This window comes from Nicotiana attenuata, unplaced genomic scaffold (assembly GCF_001879085.1).
Source record: "Nicotiana attenuata strain UT unplaced genomic scaffold, NIATTr2, whole genome shotgun sequence".
Taxonomy (NCBI): domain Eukaryota; kingdom Viridiplantae; phylum Streptophyta; class Magnoliopsida; order Solanales; family Solanaceae; genus Nicotiana; species Nicotiana attenuata.
The window spans coordinates 151,780-170,118 of record NW_017670773.1 but is presented as its reverse complement, the minus strand read 5'-3'; the positions used below and the strand labels follow the sequence as shown (position 1 = coordinate 170,118).

General features: G+C 36.1%; 1 protein-coding gene and 1 non-coding gene across 2 annotated transcripts; both read left to right on the top strand.

Moving 5' to 3' along the window:
• Positions 1 to 62: 62 nt before the first annotated feature.
• On the top strand, positions 63 to 3,247 carry LOC109243192 (bZIP transcription factor 17-like). The gene is made up of 2 exons (XM_019410104.1): positions 63 to 2,134; positions 2,561 to 3,247. The coding sequence occupies exons 1-2, from the start codon at positions 133 to 135 to the stop codon at positions 2,992 to 2,994; spliced, it is 2,436 nt and encodes an 811-aa protein (XP_019265649.1). The 5' UTR covers positions 63 to 132; the 3' UTR covers positions 2,995 to 3,247.
• A 12,078-nt stretch (positions 3,248 to 15,325) lies between these two features.
• On the top strand, positions 15,326 to 15,399 carry TRNAM-CAU. Its single transcript has one exon. It is a non-coding gene; the product is annotated as a tRNA-Met (tRNA).
• The last annotated feature ends 2,940 nt before the right edge of the window (positions 15,400 to 18,339 follow it).

Sequence of the window (18,339 nt, the reverse complement as noted above, 5' to 3'; positions counted from 1 at the left end):
CTTCCACTACTCCACGTTACTTTCCTCGTTTACCTATACCCCCCTACCCCCCCACCCCCCCACCCCCCCGCAAACCCACCCACCTCTCTCTCTCTCTCTCATCAATTGCCGGAAATTGAAAAAACTCCAGACATGGCTGGCCCGATTTTGGCGGATCCACCGCCGTCTGCAGCGGCGAATCCCACCGGTGAATTTGACGGTCTTCCAATTCCACCGCTTGACCCTACCTATTTTGCCCAACACATGACTGCAGCAGATCAAGGAAAAATCGACGGGTTTCCAATGGAATTACCGGAGGGTGATGAATTCATGCTTGATGACCTCGATTTCGATTTATCCTTCGATGATATCTTCCTTAATAACGGTGATGCCGTTCTCAACCCTGATTTCCTGGCCGATTGTCTCGGGTCGGATACGGATCGAGTTGACCCGAGTTGTTATGGTCTACCTGGTAATCAACTGATCGGGAATTTTGGCGATTCTACTGGAGAGGAACCTCCGGGTTCGAAATTTGTTCCAGCTGACCTGAATCGCTTTGGTCAACCTGGGAGTCAGTTGGTTGGGGATTTCAACGATTCTTCTAGATATTTTAAGTCGACGTCAGCGGAATTCTGTAATTCTTCCGGAAATCAAGCAGCTGGAGGCGTTATGGTTATGGATACCTCATCGCCCGAACTTCGACAGAGCTCGAGCGGCTCAGATGTTTTGAATGCAACGTCGTCAACGTCGTCCCACCAGGTTTCTGGCGATGTCTCCGGGTACCTTAACGTTCCATCGCCGGAGTCCAACGGATCCAACCATGAGGGTTCTCAGGAGTCTGCTAATGACAACAAGGGTTTGGGTGATGCTAGGGTTTTGAATTGCCATTCGCCGGAGTCGCAGGGTTCGGGCAATTGTGGTTCAAATGTCTCAGAAGGGCTGAATTATCCGTCAGATTCGAACAAATCGGTACATTCTTCTCCTAATTTTGGAAATAATTCAATAAAAAATGGAGTTGTAGAAGAGAAAATCAAATTAGAGGGTGTCAATGCTAATATAAGTAACTGTAGCTCCTTGTTGAAGAGGAAAAAAAGTAGTGAAGATTCTAGTAACATAAGCATACACCAAAAATTGACTAATGTTGCATTGGGTGACAATGTTAATAATGATGAGGATGAAAAGAAGAGAGCTAGATTGATTAGGAATAGAGAAAGTGCTCAATTGTCAAGGCAACGAAAGAAGCACTATGTTGAGGAATTAGAGGATAAAGTTAGAATAATGCATTCAACAATTCAAGATTTGAATGCTAGGATATCTTATATAATGGTGGAAAATGCTACTCTAAAGACTCAGTTGGGGGGTGCTGGTGTACCTTCGCAAGTGCCACCACCACCCCCTGGGATGTATCCGCATCATCCTGTGATGTATCCATGGATGCCATATACACCACCTTATATGGTGAAGCCGCAAGGATCACAAGTGCCATTGGTTCCCATTCCTAAGTTGAAACCACAGGGTGCAGCGCCGGCGCCAAAAAGTAGCAAGAAAGTGGAGAAAAAGAGGACTGAGGTGAAAACTAAGAAGGTTGCAAGTGTTAGTTTCCTTGGCTTGCTGTTTTGTATGCTGCTATTTGGTGGGTTGGTTCCTTTGTTGAATGTGAGACATGGTGGAATGACGGAACCGTTTATGAGTGGAGATTCCTTTGGGAGTGGGTTTTATAATAAACATCATGGAAGAGTCTTGGCTGTTGACGGGCCTGTGAATGGGACTGGTCAATCTGGAAAATACAGTGGAAAGGATTATAGCTCACATTGTGGTCGGAGAGGTCAGGATGAGAGCGCTCAGCCAAATGTCAATGGCAGTGACCCTCTAGCTGCATCTTTGTATGTCCCAAGGAATGATAAACTTGTGAAGATTGATGGAAACTTGATAATTCATTCTGTATTGGCAAGTGAAAAAGCCATGGCATCTCATGGAGGTGCTGATAAGAACAATAGAGAGACAGGCCTCGCAGTTCCTGGGGATTTAGCCCCTGCTATCGCAGGAAGCCATCCTCACCTTTATCGAAGTCTGGCAGTGGGACAAAGGGCTCTCGGAAATGGGGAGGAGAATGGGAAGTCAACTGTGCAACAGTGGTTCCTTGAAGGTGTTGCTGGTAAGTGCTAATCAATCTAGACTCACTCTGTTGATTCCTATCTTTGTGATATGACTGAGTGCTTTTAAGGACCTCATATCATTTAGCTTATGCATTCCTGATATTTTCCCTGTTATTGTGGGGATGGAAATCTATTTTTCTTGCTCATTATACCATAAACAAATCTTCATGGAGTCGAATCTGGCTTTGAGTTGCTTCTCTTTCTCATGTTTGCTTTAAGGAATTACGAATTCTGAGTTGCTGGAAATGACTATCTTCTAGTACAGGCCCTTTCTTGATTTTCTTTCTTGCGCAGTCCCTTTCTTAATTCTCTATCTAGCCTCACTGAACCTTCCTCGTCATGGTACATATTCCAATTGAATTGATGATTTGAAGAAGCCTTCCGCTTTCCAGTAGTTTAATGCTTTTGTATGTTCATTTGGTCAGGGCCTTTGTTGAGTTCAGGCATGTGTACAGAAGTGTTCCAGTTCGATGTGTCATCTTCTGCTCCAGGAGCCGTAGTTCCTGCTACCAATGCAAGGAATTCTATGGAAGAAAGACAGAATGCTACACGCGTCCACAAGGTTAGAAATAGAAGAATCCTCAATGGTCCTTCCGTTTCCCTTTCTAGACCCTCCCACAACATTTCTGAAGAACAAACTGGAAAGCAAGAGAACTTAAGTGGAAATAAGTCACTTTCTTCCATGGTTGTATCTGTGCTTGTTGATCCAAGAGAAGCAGGTGATGGTGATGTTGATGGCATGATGGGGCCAAAGTCCCTCTCTCGGATATTCGTCGTCGTGCTGATCGACAGTGTCAAGTATGTCACCTATTCTTGTATGCTTCCATTTAAAGGATCTGTTCCTTTAGTAACTACCTGAAGATGGAGTATTCATATAGCAGAAGCATCTTGGACAACCAATTTTGTAGATAGCATATGATCTGGTGGTCCTCACAGTTCGCTTAGCTTCAATATGTAACATTAACTTTTAAACAGCTATCATACTTATAGAGGGCGATGGTCTTCTTCTTTATGTGATGTTTCTGCAATAATAACTTTTCGCTCTTTAATTATCAAAAGAAGAAAGGCAACGCTCCTTTAAGTTCTCTGTAACTGTGGATGTATTTTTTTTTTTTTTTTTTTCATCTCTATATGTTTGTGCTCCCTAGGTTTACTTAGTTCATATGGTGTGGCCAAAATTCCTACTGTCATTTGAATGCTTTAGGTGTAAATTCAATACGGGATGTATTTAGGTTCGCTCTATTAATGTTGTATTGATAGTGGTCTTATTCCGCTATCTTTTTTTTTGGTGGTTTTGACATAGTTACCCACAAAAACAAAACTATATATCCTTGTTTACCCATTTATTTTTTTACCCATAAACTAATTACGTTTCCGACCCATAGTAATTTTTGTTGGGAATTTTTTCTTTATTTTCCAATTCTTTTATATTTCTATGCTTCTTTTCTTTCTTTTTTTTTTCTTTTCTCTTCTTTTTTCTCGGTTTCTTCTCATTTTTTTCTTTTTTCCTTTTCTAGTTTCATTTAACTTCTTTTTTTATATTCTTTTTCTCTTCATAATCTAATTTTATTTATTATTTTCACTATTTTTTATTATTTTTTTTATACTATTACTAAAGAAAAATCAAATTGTGTACCAATTAAATGTAGCTAATACAACCAAAAAATATTAACTAACATATGATACCCGGTATAGTATATAGCTATACCAACAGGGTATACAATTGTACGCAAAGAGTTAAAAAAAAATTTAATTTAATTATTAAATTGAAATAATATCAGTTGTCAATAAAAATTTCAAAAAATTCTAAAGGATCTAATTGTAATAGTATACTGTTATGTTATATATCATACTATAATTTTTTTTTTTTTTTTTTTTTTGCATTTTCAATTTGCTCCTCATGTTGGGTAAAAGCTTAAAGCAAATTAGAAGGGAAAAGGCAAGTGAATTTACGTGTAATAAGTATACTATTATAGTATATTGTATACTATTACAGCATACTGTTACAGTATATTGTATATTATTACAGTATACTATAACATTGTATTGTATACTTAATAGTATACTGTTGCAGTATAACTATATACTCGTATAGTATATTGTATACTATAGCGGTATACTGTTAGGTAACTGTGTTCTTCTTCGATTATTACAATATACCGTTGCAGTATATTGTAAACTATAATAGTATAGTGTTGCAGTATAGCTATATACTCCTACAACATATTGTATACCGTAGCGGTATACTGTAGTGTTCTTCTTCGATTTTCAACTGAAAATTTCGATCTCAATCACCTCAAATCAGCTCCAAATGCTATCAAATTTCAGTATGAACTTCCAGAAGGTACTATAAGCAATATTTAACAACACCCACTTTGAAACAAACAAGAAATCTTCAAAATAAAAATTTTAAATTCAAGGGCCAAGGCAAGAGCAAGAGCTAGGGAAAGAACAATAAAAAAAAATGGGAGCAGAATTGAAACTAGCCAGGGGTCAACTTCTCAGATAATCAGATCTAATTTCTTTTTGAAGAAGGATATAAGGGAAATGGAAGAGTTTGTCCAACTCTTCTTCACGGAGGCGAACTTTATCCAAGTCATTGACATCTGGGTGTGTCAAAAGGAAGAGTTTGTGTGAAAGAACTAGCTGGGGTTGTTGTGTTCCTTCTTCCGCATCCATGGCTACCTTTTTCTTTGCTATTTTTTGGTTTTTTTGTTTCACTGAATTTCAGATTCTTTCTTGTGGAAGAGTTTATACAAAGTTAATAACCGGGTAAATAGTTTTGGGCGCATGGGTAGGAGTAGTAAATAGTTTGAGCCTGGGCATTAAAGGATAAATAGTTTGGAAGTGACACTACTAGAAAATGGCTAATTTGCGACTGCAAAAACGGTCAGAAAGTGGTCAGAAAATGCTAATTTCCGACTACTTTCAGACCGAAAAGTCGTAGTCGCAAAATAGCTGGTCTAAAATAGTTTGCGACCGAATCCGTCCGTAATTTGCGACTACAGCGGTCGCTAAGGCAAAACAGAAAAATGACTATAAATGTGGTAAAGTTACTGACCGACGCGGTCGCAAACAGGTTAAATTAAATTTTAATTTTATATTAACTTTTCCACTACTTCGATCGCAAACGGTATATATAATTATAATAATATTTAATTTTATTTGAGTTTTTCACTACTGTGGTTGCAAATCTAATTTAAAATTATTTATTTATTTATCGTTCTGACTACCGTGGTTGCAAATCTAATTTAAAACTATTTATTTATTTGTATTTCCGACTACAGTAGTCGCAGATGTTCCTGAATCTGGAATATTTTGATGCATTTTGCGACTACTATGGTCGGAAATAAGTCGGAAAACTGGGAATTTGTTTTGCCAAATTCCAGCTCTTTTAAAGCAATACCACCTACCAATTCAAATATACAACAACCAATTAATCTACCATGCTAGCCAATCAATCCACCATTGCAACTAATCAAATCCATAAAATGCAAAACGTAAATATTTGTAACTAAAACATCCAAAAAGAGTTAAACATTCTGGCACCATTCAATCTAGTCTAAAATATTACAATCATAGTCAAGTGTAAATATTACCAAGTCTAAACATCCAACTACAACAAATAATAATGTCTCAAACATCAATAACCATAACAAACTAAAACTCATTATCCCCGCCATCCTCGCCATCTGAAGGAGCAAATGGACGTCCGCTCATAAATTTCTCTACTAGACTCTGCAATTTGTTAAAATTTGCACGATCTTCTTTCCGTTCCTCCTTCAACTCTTCAACTTCTTTTCGTAATGCTTCCACCTCTTCGTGATCTTGCGAATAACTCGCATCACCAGACAACAATGTCGTAGAATGACCTACAGAATATTGTGATCCAAGACCGTATGTTCTACCTTTCTTTGCGCCTCCAACCACCTGCATCCATATTGAAGCTACATCATTGAGTGACACTTGGGTTGAGCTACCATCCTCGGAATTGGGTTGACTTTGACGCCATTCCTCAAAACGTTGATGACAGGCTTCCTGAAATTAAAATGTAGTCAAAGCGATACTTGAAGAAATTAAAATGTACGTTTCACAGTTTTCTGATGAAGGATGCATCTATAAAAATACAAACACACACATAAATAAGGAAGGAAATGGTGCAAGTATGATGAAAGTAAAATTTTAAGAAGAAAGAAAAAAACTTATACTTAAGCAACAAACAATACTTTTACCTGTTGTTGTTCCTCCTCTGGATCTCCCTTTAACTAATTGCTATATAAACTTGAGTATAAGTATCTTCATTTTCCAACTTCAAAATTTTCAAGTAAAAAAGGACTAATACACAAAAGTGCATGTAGTACAGGTTTGCCAATTTTAAATTCTTGCAACTTTAAATCTGTCTATAATAGTAGAAACTTATAAATTTGAACTCTTATATACAATCAAGAAAAGACAAAAACTTGAATCTGTTGGAAACTCCAAAATCTGACAAAATATGGTATTTACACTTGCAAAAATATGATTGCCTTAAAACTCTACAATACTCATTCTTGGCTTTATTATCATCTGCATACATATAAACCTCCACTATATATACTTCCCTACTAAGTTCATCCTAATGCCACCCAAGATTTCCCCTTTCTCCTCTAATTCAAGCTCAGCCAGATAAGCAAAAAGGAAAAAAAAATAAAAAGAAGAGAGTTAGATTTCAAAGTGCCAGCCGCACAAGCAGCATATAAGTTGTAACCTGAGAGATTAGGTAACCTGAGAGCCACATAAATTATAATGGTAATCTGACTTGTTTTGTGTATACATTACGTACACATATGTATTCTGATATTTAGTTTCTTCAATGTATTCCGATATATTTTTCTCTACGTTAATTTTTTTTTTTGTTGGAATATTTGCGGTCCTTTTCTTGAAGATATTCTAGTTAGTAGTATTTATTAGTGTGAAGCGATCAATAACTCCACTTAAAAAGGCCTTGGTGGAGCTACTCTTACGGAAGGGGCGCCAATTGAATTCTTCATGTGTTTACTTTTTTTTGACTTCTTCGTTGTATTTTTTTGTAATGTTTTGATTTGCCTTAGTGAAAAACCTGGCTAAAAGGTAGGCATTAGGGCTCAGATTAGGTATATATATGGTTGAGATGGTTTTACTACAAGTTTGCACTTTGAACCTCTTAAACTAAAAGCCAATTAAGCTACTTTGAATTGGTCAGCCACCACAAGCAGCACATAAGTTGCCAGCCAGACAAAAAGGAAATAATATTTTGATCTGAATGCCATCTTTCAACCAATTTTTTGGAAATTCTGTTTCTGATAATTGAACACCATTATAAGTACATTTAATATGCATTTCTCTATTCCATTCCTGCAAATCTTCAGACCATTCAGGAAGTTGCAAGAATAACATACGCCCGAGATTTTTGGCTATTATCAATGAAGGTAATACAATATATTTTCGAAGAATTGATTGAGTTATTAACATGTAACCTCTTATTATTTGCGCAAAATGAATGGTATCCCAGGCTTCTGCTATCTCTATCCGTGCTTTTTCCTTTCTTTTGTTCTCCCCTTTTTTGTCCTTTTCCTTTTTTTCTTCTCTTTCTGTTTGTTCTTCTCTAGACACTAGAATCTTGAATTCTCCTTCTTTACCTGACCAATTTCGAAAAATTGGTTTAATAAGTCCAGAGATATCAAAAGAAAAAAGAAGGGGGGGGGTTATTCTGTCAAGAAAAAGGGGGGAATGCACATTTGCTTGAAAGAGTTTCCAAATAACTGTTTTGCGCCTTTGAGCCCGCATAGAGCCTTTGATTATACCTCGCCGAAAATCTGGTTGTTGCGAATAGCGTATTAAAGCCACTTCCTTTGTTTGATCTTGATCTGCGGTATCAGTATCTTTGGTATCAGTATCTTTCGTATCAGGATCGTTATTCTAGTTGTTGGCAGTAAAAATCACTACACGTTTGGCTTTTCTTGAACGAATTTGATGATCCAGTGGTACGCCCTCTTGATAGTCGCCCGATTGTTGTTCCAATTCGGTGATTAATTTATGTGACCAGCGAGGTATTTTTTTACTGATTTCTTTTATTCCAATTGATTTTTTTTCAGATGTTGTCCCATTAGGATCAATTGCATTGAATACAAATTTTACAATTTTAGTTCTTTTTTCTGAATTCACTCTTCCCTGTTCTTGATCTGAAAATAAAGAAAGGTCTTTCAAATTTAAACTCGATTTTGGTTCGTTACCAAATTCATTGATTAAAGTTAAGAACTCGTCAATTTTTGTTGATAATGGTTTTTTATCAACCGTATCCACTTTTTGTTCAAATTCTTGCTTAGTATATCTAAAGTTCTTGTAAGTGTAGCAGTTCATGTGCATATGGATCAACAGGCAACTAAGCAAAACATAGGAAATGCTAGTTCGATTACAACTAGTGCAGTCTGAATCAATGAACAAGAAAGAAGATATAATTTACCAAAAAAGGGAAGAAAAAATGCAACAAAAAGTGTAAATATAACCAATGTTGTCCTCAAGACAATGAAAAAGCAGTAACTATTAGCTAAACTTGAAGCAACAATTCCTCGATACTTCTTGCTAATGGGTTCAGTAATAAGGAATATTGTGAAAAGTCAAGGAATTCAACAAGACGTAAGATATTGAAAACAATGAATGAAACTTCTTATAAGAGATGACATACAACAACTAAAGCTGTCGAAATAAGATATCCGACTGCAAAAAAGAGCAGTCATGTTGATTGAGCTAAAAGATGGTAGCAGCAGCAGAACTATTTGGAAACCTTAAAGATAAGAGATCAATCATAACTCTTTCAACCAAACTGTGGGAAAAATAATAAGAACACTAATGATTGAAACAAGTTCATGGAATCCAATCGAGAAACAAATAAGTTGAAGTGTTCTCCAGGATATAACGCATGAAATTATCTCCTTCAAGAACTGACTTCTTCACTAGTTGGTTCAAATGAGACTTACACAAAGGTACCTTATCATACAGTATAGTCATATAAGCATGTTCTACTAGTGCAGATAATTGTACTACAAAGTTTAATTTGGTACAACCTCCTACTATTCTTGTTCGAGCTCAATGCAACAAAAGAATCTTATGTGACATCACTATCAGAAGTAGCAGGTATGTACACAGATAACAGAACAATAATAACTAAATGTTGGAATTTATTTGGATGGCATCCGTTTAACAGAACGGGTAATTGTGTATGACAATTAAGAGAACAATAATCAGTTTGTTTCACTGCAAGTGAAATTTAGACCTTAACAAAGTGATTAATAAAATGAGATGAGAGAGACTTTTATCACTTGTAAACATTCTTGTAAATTGTAAACTGTGACACAGAAAAATTACAATATAAATTAGTCTTTAGATGGATCTTCCCCTTTATAATACACTGAATAATAAAAGAGTAACTATGCACTAACAATGTAAAAGAGTTTTTATACAATCAAATCACCTAAAATATAACTATGGTAATTGTTCATAATAAGTGAGATTAATAACTTGAAAAATAAAGCTATTAATCTGCTAATACTGGTTGAAATATTTTTAAAAAAAGTCAGTCACAGTATATAAGTTAAACTCATATAAAACATAGACATATTCTGTTTATTTGCTGAATCAAAGTTAGAACCTTAGCTTTATAAAGAATATGTTGCTAACAAAGTAACAAACAGAATGAGGTCTCAATTTTTAAACTGCTCATATAAAGAACAAAGCATGAAAGGAAGCAAAAGAATATCAGTTAGATGAGCAACTAAAAGAATCCCAGAGAGTATCACTCTATGGCAATCCAAATTTAATTTGTACATCAAGCAACTTCTGAAAGTGAAATATGTAACATAAAATCGGGTTATTTCAGTTAGTAAAGAAATCCGACCTTTCAAGAGAATCCCTACACCAACGCGTTGAACCCCACAAGCACGAAACTTTCCACAAATTACTTCTAGGATGTGCAATTGTCCTAAAATCACCTAGCTATATAGCAGTCAAAACTTTGCACATATGCCTTTGCATATCATGCATAAGTATCATACACAATTATCCGTTTACGCTTTCATTTATTATTTACGCTTTCATGATTCCGAAACAGGTTTCTGATTTGAACAAATTAAATGGATATACAGGATTTCATATAGAAGGCAAAGCTAAGGTTGATTTAATTTACCAACTTCAAAAAAGGCTCTGACATCCTTCTAGATTATTTAACCCTCTCTATTCATAGTTCCATATTATATGTTGTGAAATAAAAAATTATTCAACACTCTTGAAAACCCCCTCAGTATATATATGGTTTTGTTAATATACACATCAAATTCACATCCAAAATGATGCTCAGTTGCAAGTTTATTCAAGCTGTTAAGTGACAGACAAATTAAACATTTTACTACAAACTTAATAAATCCGTCACACATAATCCAATAGATGAAATCCAATCAAATTAAAGTGAGGACTAACCGAACCAGACTGAAGATAACCCAAATGCTCCTTTCCCTGTTCTAAGTTGAATTATGAGTAGCAAGAGAAGGGGAAATTAGTAGGGTAAAACGGTGAAGCAGCAGAACCGATCTAGTTGAGGAAATTAGTTGTCTATTCTGGAAATCCCCATAGACATAGTGGGATATATATATTTGGGGAGAGCGGGGTTATCGGTGTCGAGCAGAGATTGGGGGGGGGGGGGGTTAGCAGAGAGAGAGAGAGATAGAGGAAATTGGGGAAATATGGTTTGGATGTGGAATATTAGATTAAAGGTACAGACCACCGTAGTCGCAAACCCGCTTAAAATTCTTTTACCATTTTAATTTTAACTTTGCGACCGACACAGTCGCTTAGTGGGTCAACAGAAATATTTGACTATTTAATGTCCGACCGAACCGGTCGCAAAGGTGAAGGCGGGAAATTGGCGCGCTGTTTTTCCACTGCCTTGGTCGGAATAATAGTCGTTTTTAAAAAAAAAAAGAATAAGTAATAAAAATTCAACCCCTTTCCGACTACTGCGGTCGCAAAAGTAGTCCCATTAGCGACTACTTCATTTTCAGTCGCAAAATTCGGTCACAAATTGATGTTTTTCTAGTAGTGAGATGCATCGTTCACTCCTCCCGAGTTCCGATACGAGGGATCCATTGGCTTCACTTGTAGTCGTATCAAGCCGTGCTTCCCTTTTGTTTCCTCATCGGGGAATCGGGTTAAACTCTGCTCCCGATTTTACCCGTACACAGGGGTAACTAGTAAATTATACCTTGTATTTATTATTTTTGTTAATGGATATGAAAAGAGTTACTAAAACGACAGTTAAAGTAGGACATAGGGAGTAGATAATAAAAGGGGAAAGAATTTGCCCTTGTTGTTCCTTAATTGTCTCGAAATCTTCCCAAATGTAACATGCACTTTTACGTAACTAGAAGCTGTTGTGCCTTTCATATTTAGATGTTACGGTCATCTAGTAATTAATTTCTTCCATTATGTATTAGGCTTTCAATCTATAATGTGTTGTCAGTTTGTACGGTTTTCGTTTCGAAGTAAAATATTTAGGATATATAATAACTAAACGGATATATTAAACAGAAATGTTAGATAGATTCTATTAATTTTAGTCAGTTTACCACGAGCAAATTGAAGTATAAGATAAACTAGTGGTTAAAGAAAATCAAACACCTTAAACATTGTAATATTTCAAAAGAGAAAGTAACTAAATGAGATGTGAAGGCGAGTATACAAAGATTGACATATTTGTGGCAACATTCCCTGCAATTTTACTCTGTATATATGATCCTAAGCTTAAAATTTATGGGTTCCTATAAAGACAATCACAAGTTTATATAGTTTTTTTTTCATGTTAAATAAATTCTTTTAGAAGAAAAGAATAGGAGCATTTATACGCTAGTATAATGTAATTTTGTTCGATATCGTTTTGTATTACTATATTAGTGTATTGTGTAGATAATTGACACGGTTTAGTTCAATATTAATTACACATAGTAAATAATTGAAAATTTGGTATGGCATAAAAATTTCAAACTAAAGGATGGGATAGGTATAGGCACTAGCGGACCCAACATTTTATATAAGCGGGTTAAAGTAAATACTAGAACAGTGATGGCAGGCGTATTTTTTTCTATTCCCTTAATACCCCTAAAAGATATTGTTTGAGGTGGTAAGAAATTTAAAAACATATAATAGTTCTATAAGATAAAAATATATCAAAATTTACCTACTTATAAATAAAAAAAAGGATCTTGAATTTCTGTACATAGGCAAGAAATAAAGAAAAACAAAGAAAGACAGCAAGTACTAACACTAAAGAATACAAAGTGTTGCGGCCAAACGCACACGCAAGTATACGCGGTCGTCAAGTATTAAAGTAACTAAAAGTCGGATGTCGAACCCACGAGGACTTGTGATTAACTATTAACTAAATTAGACTATCCTAATTATCTAGACAAGAATTAAACCTAGAAGTATTTGATTCTAAACTAATTAAAATAAATAAAAACAAATAATGAACTTTGAACAGAGAAAGAGCAGATTTTTATGATATCAATGTAATGAAAACGATCTAGGGTTGTGGGCTATCTAACATTCCTATTGTATTCTTCAATTGAATTGACTAACTAATTTATCTAGTTTATTGGTTGAAAGGGTTAATATTGCTCATAAGAATCTGTCGAGTTCTTACTCGCCTATTCAAACTAACCTAACGCCTATATGTCTATGGAGTTAGAATCAACAATAACGCATTTATAATTCCTGTAAATCAACCAAGCAAGGCAATTAGGTATATGTCTATCCTAACCGCAAATCCGTTCCCCGATGCCCAGGTTCAAGAACTTGCTCTACTCAATCCTATATGCAATCTAGAATTCCCACTTTCGAGTTCAACTCTAGATTCGTAGATAGTATTCAATTGGTGATCAAGCAATCAAATAATTAAGTGCATGATTGAATAAATAAACCAATATAAAAAACTAAGAAATCAAAATCAATATCCGAATAACAATAGTCATGAAAGAACCACAACCCTAGAACGTGAAGTTTAGCTCCACATAGACATGGTAACAAAACAACAAATCATACAAAGAAACATAAAAAGACTAAGTTGGTGGAAGAAAAGATGAAACCCGGCCTCCACGGCAGCTCTGTGCTCTTCCTTCGTCCAAAATTACTCTCAAAAAACGTTCTCCTATGTATATATACCAAGTAGGGTTGGGCCCAAACAATTATACCTTCTCCAATGTGAAAAAGGACACTTTTCTCGGGCTTAACTAGCGCGGTCGCGCACCTGGACGCGCATCTGGGCGCGCTAGTTGACAAGTGTTCTGTTTCTGGGCACGCTAAAACTAGCGCGACCGCGCTATTGCGCATTTTTCACCCTGTTCCGTTCCGAATTTGGAAAAACATAAAACATGAAAGTTGTATCCCTTTGAGTTAGATTTCCAACCATATATTGTGGAGCTAAAATGGAGTTCTGAGCAAAAAGTTATATCTATTTTACTAGACAGTGCACAATATGCCTGCTCGATTCTTCGTTCGCTCTAACTATCATCCGTGACCCCCAAACGCGATCCCGACTTGTATTCTTGGGCTTTTACTCAGACTTCAAAGCTCCAAATTACTTGAATTCATTCCATAACATCTATATAGCTCGGAATTACTCCTACAAGGAGTAAAACACACAGTTAGTGCAAGACACTAGCGATTAAAGCGCAAACTCAACTAAAGTGCAGTAAATTAGAGTGTAATAAGCGACTAAAATACGTAATTATAGCCTATCATCAACACCCCATACTTAAACGTTGCTCGTCCTCGAGTCAACAAAAATTTACTCTATCTATGAGCACTTAACATATTCGAAGCACACTACACCAATGATTATGGTTGATAGTAACAATTAAACTCTAGCATATGAAATCATCATACACTTCCCTTTACTTATGTCATTCTTCAAAAATATTCAAACAAAGACAATATGCTCACAACAATCCTAGCCTCAAAAACCGACTCAATGTCACAATGCACTCATGGCTTGAACACCCAACATCCTAGAGAAGTCTAATAATGTTACCTATCCTTCGTGAAACCATGTGCCCTCACAACCAAGGCAAGAGAGTAAGTTGAATCCACACATTCGAATCTCATGATCAAATATATTTTAAGGACTCATATATATCAAAGAAAATATCGCTCACCCTCACAAAAGAAGTCACATGCATGTAGTTGGTACCATAGGCTTTCCCATAATGTAAATCTCTACTAATGTAGGCTCACTCGATCTAAAATCAATTAGGACTTTTTCACGGTTGTAATGTGGGCTAAGGGACGGGTAGGATATATTTAGGAATAGTGACTAACCCTCCTAAGCACTTTAACACACCACATAATCAATTTTAAGCGCAAATTCTTCAACGCCACTTCAATTTTACAAATAATATCACCCCAAAAATGCTCCCTTCTTCTTTAAGCACTACATTAATTCATACCCACTAGCAAGAACAAGACAACAATTTATTCGTCTCTATTTTTTTTTCTTTTTTTTTTCAATTTCCGCTAGTGGTGTATTATTTTAAAAAATAAGTGCACCTTTCTTCCTTTTATTGGTTCCACTCAAAAGCCACCCCACACTTAGTTCCTTCTTACTTCTTTTAGCGCTCATCTCACAATTAAAGTGCTTTAAGAGGAAAAAGGATCAAAACAATGTCAATTTAAGAACAAAAAGGGTATATGCTTGTAATGTGGGTGCCAAATAAAAGTCTATAGGCTCAAAAGGTTTAACTAGGGATAAATTTTATTTGTGATAAGCAATTAAGCTCAAAAAAAATCAAAGAAAGCCTAAAGTCACTTTTCAAACCGAACATCACCTAAAATTTCGCTTCAACTCACATACCGGGCAAGTTCTAGACACAAGTACAATACATGGACTACACAAAAATCTCACTTCACACATGGCACATGACTCACTAAGGACGGTCTCATCCATGTTTGTTGCCAGGAGCAACAAGATCAAGTTGGTAAGGATTAACGCTTCATTTCTATTTCTATGGTCGATGATCATAGAAGCCCCTTTACCATTCTGTATAAATGGGCTATTCTATTTGTACAGATAGGGTGGAGGGGCGCATTTAATCCTTGTTTATCTATTAGTTTTCAGTTCTTATCTTCGGCGCGGGGTAGAGCAGTTTGGTAGCTCGCAAGGCTCATAACCTTGAGGTCACGGGTTCAAATCCTGTCTCCGCAACATCTTGTTTTGCCAAACTATTTTAGGGTTGACTCTGTTAACTAGTAATTAATTCCCGCCTTTCGCTTTTTGGGGGTGGAAGGAAAAAGAAAACGTAGGGGAGGGATAGAATCACTACACTATCACGGCCAACTATACCAAATNGACGGTCTCATTCCGACTCTCAAACAAATGCAAGTATTCACAAAGCCACGATATATTAAGCATTAAGCACAAAGTGAACATAAGTAAGAAAACGAGACATAGGCATCACAAGCCATGCTATCCAACTAAGCAAGGCATCATCAATAATTTCAAATCATAGGGAAGACACTACACAAGCCAAAACCTAAATATGTTACTATCAAACAAGTCAATGGCGCCTAGAAATCTCATCTTTCTTCCTCCATTTTATTCCCTAAACTACTCTAAAAGAAAAAACTACCCGGTTCAAACTACATCCCATGGAAAAGAACCGAGGCGCAAAGAAAAACCACAGGGGATTATTACTACCTAAAGGAAACTAAAAGACATATTTTTGGATTTTTTTGTTTAGACTTTAATCCCTCAAGAAAGCTGTCCACAAAATCCATCGTCGGGAAAAGTCCAATTTCTTTCGATTTTTTTTTGTTTTTTTAATTACTACACTAAGAATGAGTACTATAACTAAGCTAACATAGCACAGAAAATCACCCAGACAATCTCCTCACCCCACACTTAAAATTGTGCAATGTCCTCAATGCACACTGAAAATAACAAGAGGGAAAAAGAGACTCCCTGGTAGGCCAAAGGCCGAAGCATTAGCAGCTCACGGGATACTCAGACTTCTCCCAGGTACAGTCCTTTGTGCGGGAACCCCACACTTAGTTCTAACCACATGGCTCACTTTTGCACACTTCCTGTGGCTTTGCTCCCTATGCTCAAAATCCTACAAAATAAAACAACACTACAAAAATAATACAATAAGAAAAAAAATCAAAAATAAAAAGAAAGCAGTAAAGCTGGGTTGCCTCCCAACAAGCGCCTAATTTAATGTCGCGGCACGACGTGAACCACTTTTTCCTCCACCTTGAACTTATGAATTGTACCCCTAACATGGCATCCAGTCTGCGGCTATGCTCCAGTGGTGGGGCTACAATTATAACAAGGCCAAGTAATAATTTTTCACTCTACACTTCTTGGCCTTTAGATGGGGAATATAATTTTTGCTTTCTGACACAACAAATTCAAGAATATAGGCACTCTCATCCTCACCTTTTGACTCCTCTATAGGCTCAGATGGCTTGATTAGTATCTCACTATCTAAACACAATGTGGAAAAATAATTGGAATGAGGTCTAATGCGCTCTAACTCATGAATTTTACTACTATTTGCATCCCCATATTTACACACACTCAAGCCTCCCAAAGTAATGTTATCTACTCCCTCATATGACTCTAGAGCACTCTTCTCAATATTTGCATCCTCGAGAAAAACATGGTATAGGTATTGGCATTCTCGTTTTAGCTCCTCAATTTGGTCAAGAAGATTTTTTTCAGTTTCACACAACTCATTATTAAATTGTTGGGCGTCACACGCATCAACCTTTGCACTCAAATCTGTATCTAAGTTATGTACAACCAAGCCAAAATTATCAATTTTATGTGCAAGTTCATCTTTCTCCTTAGACCAATCATTTACCAACGTTGTTAGAAGACAACGTCGTTCCGCATATTCGCCTAATCGAGAATATACGTCCCAATAGCAACCCTTACACCCATATTCAAATTCAGATCTCCAAGAAGTCAGGCCATTACAAGACCAAAAATACGAGCCATAAAAGTCTTTTGTCAACCAAGAGTCTTCATCAATAGCCTTATCTCCGTATATTTCATCCTCAGATGTCATGCTGAGAGAACTAGGAACACACTAAGAGAAAAATATCAAATATTTGTAAAAATAAAAGTATATACAAAAAAAATAAAAATAAAAAATAAAAAAATAAAATTAAAAGTCTAATCTGAAAAAGTAGTTAATTTCCAAGTCCCTGGCAACGGCGCCAAAAACTTGTTGCGGCCAAACGCACACGCAAGTATACGCGGTCGCCAAGTAATAAAGTGACTAAAAGTCGGATGTCGAACCCACGAGGACTTGTGATTAACTATTAACTAAATTAGACTATCCTAATTATCTAGACAAGAATTAAACCTAGAAGTATTTGATTCTAAACTAATTAAAATAAATAAAAACAAATAATGAACTTTGAACAGAGAAAGAGCAGATTTTTATGATATCAATGTAATGAAAACGATCTAGGGTTGTGGGCTATCTAACATTCCTATTGTATTCTTCAATTGAATTGACTAACTAATTTATCTAGTTTATTGGTTGACAGGGTTAATATTGCTCATAAGAATCTGTCGAGTTCTTACTCGCCTATTCAAGCTAACCTAACGCCTATATGTCTATGGAGTTAGAATCAACAAGAACGCATTTATAATTCCTGTAAATCAACCAAGCAAGGCAATTAGGTATATGTCTATCCTAACCGCGAATCCGTTCCCCGATGCCCAGGTGATGATAGGCTATAATTGCATATTTTAGTCGCTTATTACACTCGAATTTACTGCACTTTAATTGAGTTTGCGCTTTAATCGCTAGTGTTTTGCACTAATTGTGTGTTTTATGCCTTGTAGGTGTGATTCCGAGCTATATAGATGTTATGGAATGAATTTAAGTGATTTGAAGCTTCGAAGTCTGAGTAAAAGCTCAAGGAATTAAGCCGGAATCGTGTTCGGGGGTCAAATTTGATAATTAAGTACGAACGAAGACTTGAGGAGGCATATTGCTCATTGTCTAGTAAAATAGACATAACTTTTTGCTCAGAACTCCCTTTTGGCTCCACAATATATGGTTGGAAAGCTAACTCAAAGATCTACAACTTTCATGTTTTACGTTTTTTCAAATTCCAAACGGAACAT

Bases quoted from the DNA above. Each gene is read 5' to 3' on its own strand.
- LOC109243192 (XM_019410104.1), top strand. From the start codon at position 133: ATGGCTGGCCCGATTTTGGCGGATCCACCGCCGTCTGCAGCGGCGAAT. The intron at 2,135-2,560 runs GTAAGTGCTAAT...TCATTTGGTCAG, and splicing joins GTTCCTTGAAGGTGTTGCTG to GGCCTTTGTTGAGTTCAGGC.